The 18,017-nt window shown below is 40.4% G+C and overlaps 1 protein-coding gene across 1 annotated transcript in view; it reads left to right on the top strand.

Annotated features, from left to right (window-relative positions):
* fam110d (family with sequence similarity 110 member D) overlaps positions 1 to 15,988 on the top strand; it is a 47,604-nt gene extending 31,616 nt beyond the window's left edge. Inside the window, exon 2 of the mRNA XM_061915168.1 lies at positions 11,562 to 15,988. Coding sequence (XP_061771152.1) covers positions 12,116 to 13,426 — 1,311 coding nt within the window. The 5' untranslated portion in view covers positions 11,562 to 12,115 and the 3' untranslated portion in view covers positions 13,427 to 15,988. The remainder of the gene's footprint in view (positions 1 to 11,561) is intronic.
* Positions 15,989 to 18,017: the final 2,029 nt, after the last annotated feature.

Below are 18,017 nucleotides of genomic sequence, written 5' to 3'. Positions count from 1 at the left end.
GTGCGGGGCGGTTGTTGGGCTCCATTAATAATGTCAACAAAGCCGGGGGGGCGGGGGGGTCTCTTTGTTTGGAGGACTGGGGGTGTGCTCACCTTTTATTCTTGTCCACCACAGATGTGGTCAAAGACCAAACGGCCTCATTAGCTCCAGCGTCACAAAAGGTGACGTCCACGGAAGAACACTGGAGCCTAGTTTGAGATCAATTATATGACAGGAGCACTCTGCTGTTGTCAACATGGCCGGTCAAAGATCCCCTGGATGCCAGAAGCACTTTTCTGTTTTTTAAAGACATCCTGCAACATTTGTTTAACAGGATTCTTACTCTAAAGCCACTACAAAATCACTAGTCAAAGATTGTCAGTTGTTTTTAAGGATATACTGGAAAAGTGCCGGTCAAAGATCCTCTATATATCATGAGTGGTTTGCTGTTGTAAAAGGACCTATTGCAAAAAAGTCAGTCAAAGATCTTCTGTATGACAGAAGGGAAAACACTAAAGATCGTCTTTATGATGGGAGTGCGTGGCTATTTTTAATAGAATAGAATAGAATAGAATAGAATATAAAGTACTTTATTGATCCCTGGGGGAGATTCAGCACCACAGTTTGCTCACAATAAACAATAAACACTCACGTATTTTTTACATGTAAATAATATAAATACGGACTATTAAAAAGCATTATTCAAGTGAATATTATAAATACATTCTATTATACAGAATTATTAACATGTGAATGATATAAATACAGTCTATTATACAGCATTATTCACATGTGAATAATATAAATACAGTCTTTTATACAGCATTATTCTCATGTGAATAATATAAATACAGTCTATTATACATCATTATTCTCATGTGAATTATACAAATACAGTCTATTATACAACATTATTCACATGTGAATAACATAAATACAGTCTGTTATAAAGCATTATTCACGTGAATATCATAAATAAAGTCTATTATACAGCATTATTCACATGTGAATAATATTAATACAGTCTGTTATAAAGCATTATTCACATGTGAATAATATAAATACAGTCTATTATACGGCATTATTTACATGTGAATAATATAAATACAGTCTATTATACAGCATTATTCACATGTGAATAATATAAATACAATCTATTATACAGCATTATTCTCATTTGAATAATATAAATACAGTCTATTATACAACATTATTCACAAGTGAATAACATAAATACAGTCTGTTATAAAGCATTACTCACGTGAATATTATAAATAAAGTCTATTATACAGAATTATTCACATGTGAATAATATAAATACAGTCTATTATACAGCATTATTCACATGTGAATAATATTAATACAATCTATTATACAGCATTATTCTCATGTGAATAATACAAATACAGTCTATTATACAGCATTATTCACATGTGAATAACATAAATACAGTCTGTTATAAAGCATTATTCACGTGAATATTATAAATAAAGTCTATTATACGGCATTATTCACATGTGAATAATATAAATACAGTCTATTATACAGCATTATTCACATGTGAATAATATTAATACAGTCTATTATACAGCATTATTCACACGTGAATAATATAGTTTATTATACAGCATTATTCACTTGTTAATAATATAAATACAGTCTATTATACATTCAAGTACTGTCAAAAAGGAACATATGGACCTATTGTCTTAAATGCGAGTCAAAGACATTCAATTTGACAGGAGAGAACAACACTCATCAAAGAGCCTCATCATGACAATAGCAAAAAATGCTATTCAAAGATCCTCTACATGGCAGAAGCAAAAAAAAAAAAAACGGTATTCAAAGATCCTCTACACACCAGAAGTGGTCTACTGTTTTAAAGACAAATGCTTGACAAAGATCTTCTATATATCAGGAGCAAAATATGCTCGTCAGAGATCCTAGGAACCACCTTTCAAACTCTTGGGGAATGTCAAATGACTCTTTAAAAAAAGACCTTTTGCAAAAATGTTAAATGTCTCCTGTTTTTAAGGAATTACAAAGAAATGCTTGTCAAAAAGCTTCTTATATAACAGGAGCAAAAGATGCGAGTGAAAAACCCTCTACATGACAGGAGCTAAAAACACTAGTCGAAGATCCCTCATTAAAAAGAGAAGACTTGGCTGTTTTTAAAGACCTACTGCGGAAAAAAAACAGTATTCAAAGATCCTCTAAATATCAGAAGGAATCTGCTGTTTAAAAAAAAAAAGCTTGACAAAGATCTTCTTTATGACAGGGAAAAAAATCAGAGATCAGAGATCCTCTATATTATATGATAGCTCTGCTGTTTTTAAGGACCAACTGCAGTCCAAGATCCTATATACTGTATGACAGGAATTGCTTGTAAAAGTGCCAGTCAAAGGGGTTTTTGTTGCCAGATGTTGGCATAAAGACATAAGGACAAGTGAGCGTATTGGACGTCCGTCCCAAGAGTCATTTGACATTCCCCAAGAGTTTGAAAGGTGGTTCCTAGGAATCCATGAAGCTCTTATCTGGTGTTTACCTCATCCTGATCTGAGGCCAGATGGTTTTCTTTGCACACGCTGAGGAAAACCTGAATGAAGCCGTTTCCTTTCTCTGGTTTACAAGTGTGAAGAAGCAACATTGTCACAAAAAGGAACGTAAAAGTTGACTTCCAAGGACAGAAAGACCAGGACTTGGAATGAGACTGAGACAATCTTTGTTTCAACTTAACACTCTTCCGTGCACTAAAAAGTTTACCTGGCCAAATGGTTGTCATGAATAAAGTCATAAATGAGGACAAAGCAAGACTATGATAAGACGAGTCAAAGATCCTCTGAACAACAGGAGTGATTTGCTCATTTTAGAAATCTACTGCAAAAAAAACACTTGTCAAAGATCTTATAATGACAAAAGCATACAGTTATAAAGCTTGACATATATATATATATATATATATATATATATATATATATATATATATATATATATATATATATACGTGTATATATATATATATACGTGTATAAATATATATGTATATATATATACGTGTATAAATATATATGTATATATATACATACACACACGTATATTCATGTGTATATATATATATACACATATATACGTGTGTGTGTATATATATATACACGTGTATATAAATGTGTGTGCATATATATATACACGTGTATATACATGTATATGTGTATATATATATATATCTATATATATACATATTTATATACACACGTGTATATATACACACATGTGTATACACATATGTATATACACATGAGTATAAATATATATATACGCACATGTATATACACATGTGTATGTATATACACATGTGTATATATATATATATATATATACATATATGTACACGTGTGTATATATACATGTATATATATATGTATATATACACACACAGATGTATATACATATATATATATATATATATATATATGTACACATGTGTATATATATATACATGTATATATATATATGTATATATATACACACACAGATGTATATACACATGTGTGTAGATATATATATATATGTATATATATATATATATCTACACACACATGTATATACACAAGTGTATTTAAATATACACACGTGTACATAAATGTGTGTGTATATATATATATGTATATATATATGTATATATATATGTAACGTGTGTAAATGTATGTATATATATATATATATATACACATATATACACACGTGTATATAAACACATGTGTATAAATGTGTGTGTGTGTATATATATATACATATATATTTATACATGTGTATATATATATATATATATTTATATGTTTTTTATATATATATATATACGTATATATATATACATATATATACACGGTGTGGATCAGGCCCTGAGGCGCTTCCACACAAGACATTCATCCTGATGGTGGCTCCTGATTAAAGGGGAGGAGCCAGGCAGATAAAGACAACACAACTAACATTAAGAAGTGTAAATAAAATGATAAAGACAATTTCAAAGTGTGAAACATAACCTAATTCAAGCTGTTTTCAAGCCATCTACACAAAGTCTGCCTCCTTAATGCTCTTAATGAGTAGCCAGACAATCTCCTTCTAGAAGCACCAAAACTTCGCCATGGTCTGGACTGGAAAGATAACCTCTGTGTGCATCTTTGAATGTGAAACAAAGTCCCTCATTTCCCTTCTGGAGACATCTTTCTTCCTGTGCGTCCGCCCTTTCCTCCGTCTCCCAGCGAGGTCCATTTCCTGTGCACTTCTGCTCTTCAACTCAGCCTCCCTGCTCTCATGCTGACACGCTCCTGTCACATAAACCATCTTTGATCCGTATTCCTGCAGTGCAAGTCAAAAAGCAGTGGCACCTTGCTGTCACGTAGAGGATCTTTGACAAGCAGTCTTGCAGTATAGAATCCAAAGATCAGCAGCATCTTTTTGTCCTATAAAGATCTTTGACTAGTGTTTTTGCAGTATTTATGTGTGTATATATATATATATATATATATATATATACCAAAATGGATCCATGGATGATACAGCAGAGGATTGGGAGAATGTCATGTGGTCAGATGAAACCAAAATAGAACTTTTTGGTATAAACTCAACTCGTCGTGTTTGGAGGAAGAAGAATACTGAGTTGCATCCCAAGAACACCATACCTACTGTGAAGCATGCGGGTGGAAACATCATGCTTCGGGGCTGTTTTTCTGCTAAGGGGACAGGACGATTGATCCGTGTTAAGGAAAGAATGAATGGGGCCATGTATCGTGAGATTTTGAGCCAAAACCTCCTTCCATCAGTGAGAGCTTTGAATGGTTGACCAAATACTTATTTTCCACCATTAATTTACAAATAAATTCTTTAAAACTCCTGGATTTTTTTTTCCCCACATTCTGTCTCTCACAGTTGAAGTGTACCTATGATGAAAATTACAGACCTCTGTCGTCATTTTAAGTGGGAGAACTTGCACAATTGCTGGCTGACTAAATACTTTTTGGCCCCACTGTATATTTTCTTTTTAAATTTCTTGCGCGGCCCGGTGGTTGGGGACCACAGCTCTAGGCCACACCACGCATTGATACAAACCACTAAATGTATCTACACTTTCGAATAAGACGCCTTAATCCGTCTTTAGTAATTATCTGTAAATATATGTTGGTTGTATCTGTCAATTGACTTATATAATGCGTCCACTTTCTTCTAAACATTTGTCTTCAAGCCTCGCGTCGACAACACCAATTCGACGTTTAAACTATTATGTTGTTTGTTTTATGCTCTTTTGTCAAAGAAAATGTTTATGTTTTTATATGGCACCTACACAATATGTGCAATATTTACCAAATAAAACATTTTAAAGTGAAATATTTGAACTACTTTGAGCTTTGAAAATAATTTATTACAACATGGATTTTTTGTCATTATTTTTAGTTTTGAGCAATGGCAAAAAAATTAAAGATAAATAATTGATTGATTGAAACATGTAAATAGTAGATTGCATAGTTCAGTACATATTCCGTACAATTGACCACTAAATGGTAACACCCCAATAAGTTTTTCAACTTGTTTAAGTCGGGGTCCACATTAATTAATTCATGGTAAAGATGGTTTTTATAAGGTAAAATAAAGACAAAGAAAAAAAATAAAAACCTGCATGGCAGCTTTTGGTCGAAATTGCAACTTTTTCTCGATAGATTTCACCTCATTCCAATATTTTTAATGTCCTTTTTTATTTTTGCAATAGCATTTCCAGAATGTGTGGCGGGCCAGTAAACAATTAACTGCGGGCCGCACTTTGGACACCCCTGGTTCACGCCCTCCACAGCTGTTGCTTTCCCGCCTTTAAGAACGTCACCTCGGGAAGGAGATCTCACCATCCGACTGGGTGACATCTGGAAAAGATAACCTGTCTTCTTCTGCCGCATCCTCAGTGGATTTATAGCAGTGAGGAGGGGGCAGCTTAAAGGTCACGTAATTGTAAAAAGGTCACCTGCGCGAGCGTGGATGAGCTGCGGTTGAAAAGGATGCTAAAAGATGAAACGACAACGACTTGTACAAACCCCGTTTCCATATGAGTTGGGAAATTGTGTTAGATGTAAATATAAACGGAATACAATGATTTGCAAATCCTTTTCAACCCATATTCAGTTGAATGCACTACAAAGACAACATATTTGATGTTCAAACTCATAAACTTTATTTTTTTTTGCATATAATAATTACGTTAGAATTTCATGGCTGCAACACGTGCCAAAGTAGTTGGGAAAGGACATGTTCACCACTGTGTTACATCACCTTTTCTTTTAACAACACTCAATAAACATTTGGGAACTGAGGAGACACATTTTTGAAGCTTTTCAGGTGGAATTCTTTCCCATTCTTGTTTTATATACAGCTTAAGTTGTTCAACAGTCCGGGGTTTCTGTTGTAGCATTTTAGGCCTCAAAATTTTCAATGGGAGACAGGTCTGGAGTACAGGCAGGCCAGTCTAGTACCCGCACTCTTTTACTACGAAGCCACACTGTTGTAACACGTGGTGTGGCATTGTCTTGCTGAAATAAGCAGGGGCGTCCATGATAACGTTGCTAGAATGGCAGCATATGTTGTTCCAAAACCTGTATGGACCTTTCAGCATTAATGGTATAAGTTACCTATGCCTTGGGCACTAATACACCCCCATACCATCACAGATGCTGGCTTTTGAACTTTGCGCCTATAACAATCCGGATGGTTCTTTTCCTCTTTGCTCCCAAGGACACAAATGTCCACAGTTTCCAAAAACAATTTGAAATGTGGACTCATAACACTTTTCCACTTTGCATCAGTCCATCTTAGATGAGCTCGGGCCCAGCGAAGCCGGCGGCATTCCTTGGTGTTGTTGATAAATGGGTTTTGCTTTGCATAGCAGAGTTTTAACTTGCACTTACAGATGTAGCCACCAACTGTAGTTACTGACAGTGGTTTTATGAAGTTTTCCTGAGCCCATGTGGTGATATCCTTTACACACTGATGTCGGTTTTTGATGCAGTACCGCCTGAGGGGTCAAAGGTCCGTAATATCATCGCTTACATGCAGTGATTTCTTCAGATTCTCTGAATCTTTTGCTGATTTTACGGACCGTAGATGGTAAAATCCCTAAATTCCTTGCAATAGCTCGTTAAGAAATGTTGTTCTAAAACTGTTCGGCAATTTGCTTACAAAGTGGTGACCCTCACCCCATCCTTGTTTGTGAATTACTTAGCATCTCATGGAAGCTGCTTTTATACCCAATCATGGCACCCACCTGTTTCCAATTAGCCTGCACACCTGTGGGATGTTCCAAATAAGTGTTTGATGAGCATTCCTCAACTTTATCAGTTTGTATTGCCACTTTTCCCAACTTCTTTGTCACGTGTTACTTGCATCAAATTTTAAAGTTAATGATTATTTGCAAAAAAAATAAAACACATTTTTATCAGTTTGAACATCAAATATGTTGTCTTTGTAGCATATTCAACTGAATATGGGTTGAAAAGGATTCGCAAATCATTGTATTCCGTTTATATTTACATCTAACACAATTTCCCAACTCATATGGAAACAGGGTTTGTAAATCCATCCATCCATCCATTTTCTACCGCTTGTCCCTTTTGGGGTTGCTGGAGCCTATCTCAGCTGCATTCAGGCGGTAGGCAGGGTACACCCTGGACAAGCTGCCACCTCATAAATAAATGAATATAAATTATATATATGAATGATCCCCTCCACTTGGTGCATTGAAAAGTAAAAGTGTGGACACCCCTGATTTAAATTATCCCACCTAGCTTAAAAAAGTAAATGATGTAACACTTGGTAGGTGTCAGGCGGGTGCTTTTGAGACACTGATATATCCCTGTTTTTACCTGCCATAATACTGCTTGTTCATTGTTTAGACCCCGGAGGAAACGCTAAAATAGCTTCTTATGAAATTGCTTTTCCTCTTCCTTTCGCCTCATATTTATCCGTCTTTTTTTTTTTTTTTTGCATCACGCCGGCCATTCCAAAGCCCCCCGACAGAAACGTGTACTAAACGCAGACACACGACGACATGCTTTAAATAAAACCTCCCTGTGTTTCACCTGTTCGACTGCAGCACTCTTTAAATAGATGATTTGCTTTAGAAGTGTGTCAGTTATTTCAAGTCTGATTTTTGTGTCATGCCAGCGGGAATAGTTCTATACAAACTTCAGACATGTGTAGGTGTACTACAAATGTGATCAAGAACTCCCTGGGTGCATCTGTTAAAAGCAGCCTAAGAAACTCTCAGGTTTAAGCACCAAACTATCTATTAGACAGCACAAGAAGCAAGGAATCCCTCCGAGACAGAGTTCAATTTTGCTCATGAGGAGAACGCATGGAGCTGCACACTCAGTTACAGTCCCCCCCCCCCCCCCCCCCCCCATTTTATTCAGGAGTTCCCTTCTTACATTACTGAAGCTGCTTCTAAAGAGAGGGGTCACATATTATGCAAGCAGCTCAGTAGACACAAGACGTGATTATTCAGAATGGAAATGTGCTGAGCCTTGTGATTTCGCCCTGTCTCTAATTTGCCTTATCTTCGATGAGGTACTTGAGGTCCGTCCTCGGCTGTTTAGCAGGCTGAAAGACAGAAACATCTGCGGCGAGTCAACTCCTAACTTGTAGTGGAAGATAACAAGTTACGTGCCTTTGCACGAAAAGAAAAGATAATAACTGTAGCAACGGCCTTTAAGCATAAGAGTTGTGTGATAACTTATATATAATTATTCTAACAGAAACCATGGGATTGTGTTGGTTTAGTCCAAGTCTTTGGAGGGTCTATGTCGTCAACGGACCATATCAGAGATATTTCTAAAGTGATACAATTGTTGTCAAAATTGGATCTGGAAATGATCATTCACACGTACATTTCATCTGGTATTGACTATTGCAATTCTCTCTTCAATGTTTTCAACAAGTCAATGCTAAAGAGACTTCAGACGGTACAAAATGTAGCTGCCAGACTTTAGACCGGTTCACCCAGACCAGTCAATATCACCCCCATTTGATCTTCATTGGCTTCCAGTCAAATTCAGTTGAAGGTTTTAGTCCTGACTTTTCGAGTGTTGCATGGTGGGGCCCCTCAGTACATCACTGACTTGCTATGGCCCTACTCTTCAGGGCACAGCCTCCGGTCTTCAGACCAGGGTCTTTTAAAGATCCCAAAAACTTGTTTTAAAACCCGTGGACACCTGGCATTCCAGGCTATAGCTCACGGACTATGGAACAACTTGCACCAGTCCCTCCGTGATCTTGACTGTGTTGACTTGTTACACCCCTACTCTTCAGGGCACAGCTTCCGGTCTTCAGGCCAGGGTCTTCTAAAGATCCCAAAAACTTGTTTTAAAACCCGTGGAGACCCGACATTCCAGACTATAACTCCCAGACTCAGGAACAAATTGCACCAGTCCCTCCGTTATCTTGAGTGTGTTGACTTGTTACACCCCTACTGTTCAGGGCACAGCTTCCGGTCTTCAGGCCAGGGTCTTCTAAAGATCCCAAAAACTCGTTTTAAAACCCGTGGAAACCTGGCATTCCAGGCTATAGCTCACAGACTCTGGAACAACTTGCACAAGTCCTTCCGTGATCTTGACTGTGTTGACTTGTTAGACCCCTACTCTTCAGGGCACAGCCTCCGGTCTTCAGGCCAGGGTCTTCTAAAGATCCCAAAAACTTGTTTTAAAACCCGTGGAGACCTGGCATTCCAGGCTATAGCTCACGGAGTCTGGAACAACTTGCACCAGTCCCTCCGTGATCTTAACTGTGTTGACTTGTTAGACCCCTACTCTTCAGGGCACAGCCTCCGGTCTTCAGGCCAGGGTCTTCTAAAGATCCCAAAAACTTGTTTTAAAACCCGTGGAGACCCGGCATTCCAGGCTATAGCTCCCAGACTCTGGAACAACTTGCACTAGTCCCTCTGTGATCTTGACTCTGATGACAGATTTCAGAAACATTCTCTGTTAACCAAAGCTTTTAGTTAATTTACCTTTTAATGATCATTTTTAATCACCTTTTTTATGACGTTGCCCCTGTTGTTTTAACTGAATTGCTGTTTTACTTCACTTGTGTTTTCTACAGCCTGGCATTCCAGGCTATAGCTCACGGACTCTGGAACAACTTGCACCAGTTCCTCCGTGATCTTAACTGTGTTGACTTGTTAGACCCCTACTCTTCAGGGCACAGCCTCCGGTCTTCAGGCCAGGGTCTTCTAAAGATCCCTAAAACCCGTGGAGACCTGGCATTCCAGGCTATAGCTCCCAGACTCAGGAACAACTTGCACCAGTCCCTCAGTTATCTTGAGTGTGTTGACTTGTTAGACCCCTACTCTTCAGGGCACAGCCTCCGGTCTTCAGGCCAGGGTCTTCTAAAGATCCCAAAAACTTGTTTTAAAACCCGTGGAGACCTGGCATTCCAGGCTATAGCTCCCATACTCAGGAACAACTTGCACCAGTCCCTCCATTATCTTGAGTGTGTTGACTTGTTAGACCCCTACTCTTCAGGGCACAGCCTCCGGTCTTCAGGCCAGGGTCTTCTAAAGGTCCCAAAAACTCGTTTTAAAACCGGTGGAGACCAGGCATTCCAGGCTATAGCTCACGGACTCTGGAACAACTTGCACAAGTCCCTCCGTGATCTTAACTGTGTTGACTTGTTAGACCCCTACTCTTCAGGGCACAGCCTCTGGTCTTCAGGCTAGGGTCTGCTAAAGATCCCTAAAACCCGTGGAGACCTGGCATTCCAGGCTACAGCTCCCGGACTCTGGAACAACTTGCACAAGTCCCTCCGTGATCTTGACTGTGTTGACTTGTTAGACCCCTACTCTTCAGGGCACAGCCTCCGGTCTTCAGGCCAGGGTCTTCTAAAGATCCCAAAAACTTGTTTTAAAACCCGTGGAGACCTGGCATTCCAGGCTATAGCTCCCAGACTCTGGAACAACTTGCACTAGTCCCTCTGTGATCTTGACTCTGATGACAGATTTCAGAAACATTCTCTGTTAACCAAAGCTTTTAGTTAATTTACCTTTTAATTATCATTTTTAATCACCTTTTTTATGATGTTGCCCCTGTTGTTTTAACTGAATTGCTGTTTTACTTCACTTGTGTTTTCTACAACGCTTTGTGATTTTTTCTGTGAAAAATCGCTTATTTACATACTTACTACAAACAGTTTGGTTCCTAATACTAAGGTGATTGCCAATTAAACTTTTGTTGGAGTGGTACAACATCTCAGAACTTTATCAAACTCTTCAGTATGGCTGAGTGAAATTGCACATAATTACAAATACTTTTTATGGGTTCTGTGTGAAAGTCCATCATTACAAGCTATTTTGATGATACAAACTCTCATCACTTACCCAGTTGGTTACTTTATTTATATTTGTGTGACACATGCCAGTTTTGCATGGCTGCCTGTTGAGGACAAACCCCCCAACTTTAAATAAAGCACAGGGAGCAAAGTTGTTGTGCCTGCCATCTGCTCGCTACTTGTAAACTAAAACTTCTCTCCTTCTGCCCCCCCCACCCCGTCCCCAGGGTCCGCACACAGGTGAGGCGAGAGCCAGGACCCTCCAGTCCGTCGGACGCGTTAACGTGCCCTGCTGCTGGACGCCCTCGCCAACGACACAAAGTTCCTCAGTACAAAATGAGGTTCCTTTGAGAGGAGAACCAAAGAAAAAGGGAAACTGAGAAGACAAAGTAGGGGAGGACAAAAAAAAAGTCTTTGGAGCGAGCGCACCCTGCCTGCTATTTTGGCTGCATTGTGGGCAGGGAGTGTCTCGTTTGGGAGTGACAGAAAAGGACTTCCCTTTGCCCCCACTCGCCTGACTGTGTAAATACTGGATATCAATTATCCTAAAGCTCTAAGATTACACTAAAAAGACCCTGCGGAAAGTTTACACCCAACGTAAACTTGCGGTTTCCTGAACCGCTATACCTCTTCTCGCAGCTCTCAAATCTTCCTCAAAATGGAATGAAGCTTTTTTTAAACTCTCATTAGCATTGAAAGCGACACGGGACCGACAACGGCACCCTGTAGAACGGCAGAAGAATAACAAGCTTTGATGTTTGTTCCGTTCTGTTGAATCAGCATGAAGCCCTTAACCCCAATTGGATCCCCGTCCCCTCTGAGGCTGCTTAACAAGGGCCCCGACTACCTGCGCCGGCAGATTGACGGCGGGAGCCACGGACGCTCCGGTAGCGCCGTGGAAAGGCTGGAAGCGGACAAAGCCAAATATGTGAAGAGCCAACAGGTTATCAACACCAAACAAGAGCCCGTGCTGGTCCCGTGCACCACCCCGCCGCCGCTTCCTCGAAGAGCCTTTGCCATCCCTGGCAGTTTCAGCCCTCAGCTTCCCCCGCGCCGGTTATCCAGTACCCCCTTCTCCACTCTGTCCAGATCCTTCGACTCCAGAGATGAGAATGAAAACGACGACTCCAGAAAAGAGAACCGACGAACTTCCGTTGACATTGAGGCTCACAATAGGAACAACGCTAACAACGGGAAGCCCCCGAGTCCCAGGACACCGGGACTCCAGACCTTGGTGGCGCCGCACAGCGCCCCCGTGCTTCGAAGGAGCACAGGCAAACGTATGCTGAGGCCCGACTCGCTCCTCATTTACCGCCAGAAGAAGGAATGCAAGAGCCCCAACGGCTCCGGTGTTGGGGAGAACACCAGCATGGAACTGAAGGGTTACAGTTTTGTCCGTCGCCTCTTCCAGGGCTCTATGAGGGAAAAGAGCAATGACAAGATGGTCATTGGTGAGGAGAAAACACCCTCACGAGATGGTGACTCTCGCATGTCATGGACGAACGATAAGATAACAGATGGTGGACCAGAGAGCAGGAGGTCCAGTAAGACAGACCAAGAACATAGTCCAGAACCTATGCCCAGTCCAGAGTTAAGCTTTACTAATGACGAGACCAGTGATAGATTTACCAAAAGTACCACTGATGCAGACAACAATCACTCAAGTCAAGACAAGGATGAAAATGACCCCTGGAGACGGGCGTCGCCACCGCCAGCACGCAGGACTAAGCTGCATGGCTCCAAATCAGAACTCCGCTGCTCCGTGGCCTCATCGGACCAGGAACATTTCTTCGACTTTTGCGGCCTGGATTTGGACATGATCGACCGCCTGGGCAGGCAGAATTTCCTCTCTGGTGCCAGCTCCATAGACACCCTCTCGCTGGCGCTTCGCAGCGTCACCGGTGACGAAGGCGGCGGCGGCTCAGAAGCCAGCGAGTTCTCCCGACACTCTGGTGACGGGTTGTTCGAGGACGAGCTGGCCGAGCAGCCTCCCACTGGCGTTTCCATCATCGAGAGGAATGCTCGGGTGATCAAGTGGCTCTATGGATGTAAGAACGCTGCTCGAGAAGGACCCAAAGAGTCGACGGTTTGATTCAGTATTGCAGAGTCTGGGAATTGAGTTTTCTTTGGTTGTTGCTTATGGGAAAAATGTTTTTGTTCAAAGACTTCTTGCAGTTAACAATTATTTATGCATACTAATCTGTATATGGACAGTGGCGTCCTCTCTATGAGCAGAACTGGATTCTGAACTGGTTTCTCGGGGCACATAACTATATAAGTGTATGCTAGTCATGACACCACAGACACAGATCGATTAAAAGTGGAAGAACCACTAAGCTATTTTTATCTAAACTGGAAAACTGTGTGAAGTGAACCGTGTGTACCTCATTCGAAAATGCCCCAGTTGAGTTTGTGTGTTGCCATTTTTTTATATATATATATATTTTTAACTCCTTAATAAACGCAGGCGTTGGAATAAACAAGTGGGGTTGTTAATGCACTGGAGTGGACACGGAGAGAAGAGATGCACGGTAGCTTTGATAGCTTGCTTTTGTGTAGACCAGGGGTCACCAACCTTTTTGAAACCAAGAACTACTTCTTGGGTACTGATTAATGCGAAGGGCTACCAGTTTGATACACACTTAAATAAATTGCCAGATATAATTTGCTCAATTTACCTTTAACTCTATGTTATTGTTGATAATTAATGATATTTGTGGAAACACTGATCACCTTAATGATTTCTCACAATAAATATATATAAAAACAGACAAATATCCCCCCAAAAATCGGTATTTCTGTCTGTCATTCCTTTGTACATTAATTTCCTTCTATGGAAGGTTTTTTGTAGAGAATAAATGATGAAAAAAAACTTACTTGAACGGTTTAAAAGAGAATAAAACACGCAAAAAAATGTCAATTCAATTTTGAAACATGGTTTATCTTCAATTACGGTTTAGCTCGGTTGGTAGAGCGGCCGTGCCAGCAACTTGAGGGTTGCAGGTTCGATCCCCGCTTCAGCCATCCTAGTCACTGCCGTTGTGTCCTTGGGCAAGACACTTTACCCACCTGCTCCCAGTGCCACCCACACTGGTTTAAATGTAAAAATTAGATATTGGGTTTCACTATGTAAAGCGCTTTGAGTCACTAGAGAAAAAGCGCTATATAAATATAATTCACTTCACTAATTCACTTAAAAATTCAAAATTCAATGGAAAAAAAGAAGAGAAAAACTAGCTAATTCGAATCTTTTGGGAAAAAAATTGTAAAGAATTTATGGAACATCATTAGTAATTTTTACTGATTAAGATTATTTTTAGAATTATGATGACATGTTTTAAATAGGTTAAAATCCAGTCTGCACTTTGTTAGAATATATAACAAATTGGACCAAGCTATATTTCTAACAAAGACAAATTATTATTTCTTCTAGATTTTCCAGAACAAAAATTTTGAAAGAAATTCAAAAGACTTTGAAATAAGATTTCAATTTGATTCTACAGATTTTCTAGATTTGCCAGAATAATTTTTTTTAATTATAATCATAAGTTTGAAGAAATATTTCACAAATATTCTTCATCGAAAAAACTGAAGATAAAATGAACAATTAAATTAAAATGTATTTATTATTCTTTACAATAAGAAAAATAAATGTACTTGAAAATGTATTTAAATTGTCAGGAAAGAAGAGGAAGGAATTTAAAAGGTAAAAAGGTATTTGTGTTTAAAAATCCGAAAATCCTTTTTAAGTTTGTATTTTTTCTCTAAAATTGTCTTTCTGAAAGTTATAAAGTAAAAAAAATAAATGAATTTATTCAAACAAGTAAAGACCAAGTCTTTCAAATATTTTCTTGGATTTTCAAATTCTATTTGAGTTTTGTCTCTCTTAGAATTAAAAATGTCCAGCAAAGCGAGACCAGCTTGCTAGTAAATAAATACAATTTAAAAAAAATAGAGGCAGCTCACTGGTAAGTGCTGCTATTTGAGTTATTTTTAGAACAGGCCAGCGGGCGACTCATCTGCCCGCGGACACCAGGTTGGTGACCCCTGGTGCACACTATCCAATATTTGTTTGCGTAAATTCAAGCACCACAAACGCTGTGTTCCGTCTTCACTGTTGTACTTGCTGTAAACTATTAACAACATTTGTAAAAGACGCAGGGGCTAACAGTATTTTATACACTAAAGACCAACATTGGCTAAATGTAAAAGATGCATGACTGCAGCAGCTGTTCCCTGATCAGATGCACGTGGCGGTAAAACCAAACGCTTCACATCTTTTTTCCACCACAGAGCCTACCTCACTTCAATCCATCCATCACTGACTCATCACTATCTCCACCAAAGGTCACTTCTGTAGAATAGCGCTGAAATCCAAACTGGGGGTCTTCCCAGCTATGCAGGGGTTAGACTGAGGGTCTCACTTGTGACCATCACCCAACCCGGGTTTACAAAATAAAATTGACTCGCAGTAATGTTGATCATCTCCAAATGTTACATTTGTTTGATGTCCCCCTTTGAAGGCACATGTGGATTGTTTACTCTTGTTAGTTTTTGTTGTTGTTGTTTTTTTTTAACACATGAATATGAGACTTGTTATTCCAAAGAGATTTGTTTATGATGTACACAGCAAATAAATGAAAACATGACAGATTATGAGTGTCAAGTCTCCGTTTTGATATGAAAGCACACAAACAAGAGAAGGGGATTTAGTTGTGGGCAGCACGATGGTAGAGGGGTTAGTGTGTCTGCCTCACAATGTCAGGCTTGCCCCTGACAGTTTGTCCATGTTTTAGTTTTTTCCTCTGCATTCGTCTGTTTCCTGTGTTTAGTATTTCCTGTCTTTTAGTTCCTGTCAAGTGCTTTTAATTTGTCAGCTTCCTGTCTTGTTCCCTGAGTGCTGTGTTCCTCCTCGGTGTGTTTAGTATTTCCTGTCGAGTGCTCTTAATTTGTCAGCTTCCTGTCTTGTTACCTGAGTGCTGTGTTCCTCCTCAGTGTGTTTAGTATTTCCTGTCTAGTGCTCTTAATTTGTCAGCTTCCTGTCTTGTTCCCTGAGTGCTGTGTTCCCCCTCAGATGCGGCTGATTGGCATCTGGCCACACCTGTTGCCAATCAGCCTGCTCCTATTTGTACCTCCTTTGTCTTGTTTCAGTTGCTGGATCATTGTATTGTATTGTCATTTGTATTGTCGTTGCCTCATGTCACTCTTGTGTCTTGTGTCTTTGCCTCCTGTCGTGTCAGCTATTACCTGTCATGCTACATCTTGTCCTGGTCGTCGTAGCGGTAAGCTGTTTTTGTTAGCCATAGCTGTTTCCAGTTTTTCTGTTTGTTATCCTCTAGCTTCCATGCTAAAGTCCCTTTCTGTTTTTCAAGCTCCCAGTGCTAGCTCTCTTAGTTTGTTATTCCGCCCACGTGCGTGCTTTTTGTTTGTTCTTTTTCTATAATTTAAATTAAATCATGTTTTCCCATTCCTTGCCTGCCTCCTTCTCTGCAACGTTGGGTTCGTCAACAAATAACTCTGACACACAATACGAAGGTCCTGATGAGTCCTGAGTTTGCATGTCCTCCACGTGACTGTGTGGGTTCCATCCAGGTACTCCAGCTTCCTCCCACCTCCAAAGACATGCATCTGGGGATAGGCCCCTCCCACCTCCAAAGACATGCACATGGGGATAGGCCCCTCCCACTTCCAAAGACATGCATCTGGGGATAGGCCCCTCCCACCTCCAAAGACATGCACCTGGGGATAGGCCCCTCCCACTTACAAAGACATGCACCTTGGGATAGGCCCCTCCCACCTCCAAAGACATGCACCTGGGGATCGGCCCCTTCCACTTCCAAAGACATGCACCTGGGGATAGGCCCCTCCCACTTCCAAAGATATGCACCTGGGGATAGGCCCCTCCCACTTACAAAGACATGCACCTTGGGATAGGCCCCTCCCACTTACAAAGACATGCACCTTGGGATAGGCCCCTCCCACTTACAAAGACATGCACCTGGGGATAGGCCCCTTCCATCCCCAAAGACATGCACCTGGGGATAGGCCCCTCCCACCTCCAAACACATGCACCTGGGCATAGGCCCCTCCCACCTCCAAAGACATGCACCTGGGGATAGGTTCATTTGCAACACTAAATGGTCCCTAGTGTGTGAATGTTGTCTGTCTATCTTTGTTGGCCCTGTGATGAGGTGGCGACTTGTCCGGGGTGTACACCGCCTCCCGCCCGATTGCAGATGAGATAGGCACCGGCGCCCCCCAAAGGGAATAAACGGTAGTAAATGGATGGATGGATGGGATTTAGTTGTAAGACCCGGGGAATCCCTGGAATGGTAAGATCTTTGTACACCAAATGTTTTTTGGACTATGTGACGGTTTACCATGTCAAAGTTGGTCAAACGGACCGAAGACTTGAGCGGAGTTTGCGTCGTCCAGCAGCAGCTGTCAAAAAGGCGGTCAGAGACACTGGCGGTCACCACAGCCCACCGACTTTCAGGTACGAATTTATTGTCACGTTTGGAACGCATCGTCTGCGCGTGTGGTGTCACCCCCGGATGCACGAGGACCGAGGACAAGCAGGGACAGCAGGTAAGGGCTGGTTTAAGGCACAAAAGGTAAAATAACACTGGTACAAAAGCAAAGTGAAGGCGTGCTGTAGTGCACGAAAAGCTAATGCTACATTT

Source organism: Nerophis ophidion, linkage group LG11 (assembly GCF_033978795.1).
Source record: "Nerophis ophidion isolate RoL-2023_Sa linkage group LG11, RoL_Noph_v1.0, whole genome shotgun sequence".
In the NCBI taxonomy this organism is placed as follows: Eukaryota; Metazoa; Chordata; class Actinopteri; order Syngnathiformes; family Syngnathidae; genus Nerophis; species Nerophis ophidion.
This window is presented reverse-complemented; position numbering and strand designations above follow the sequence as displayed.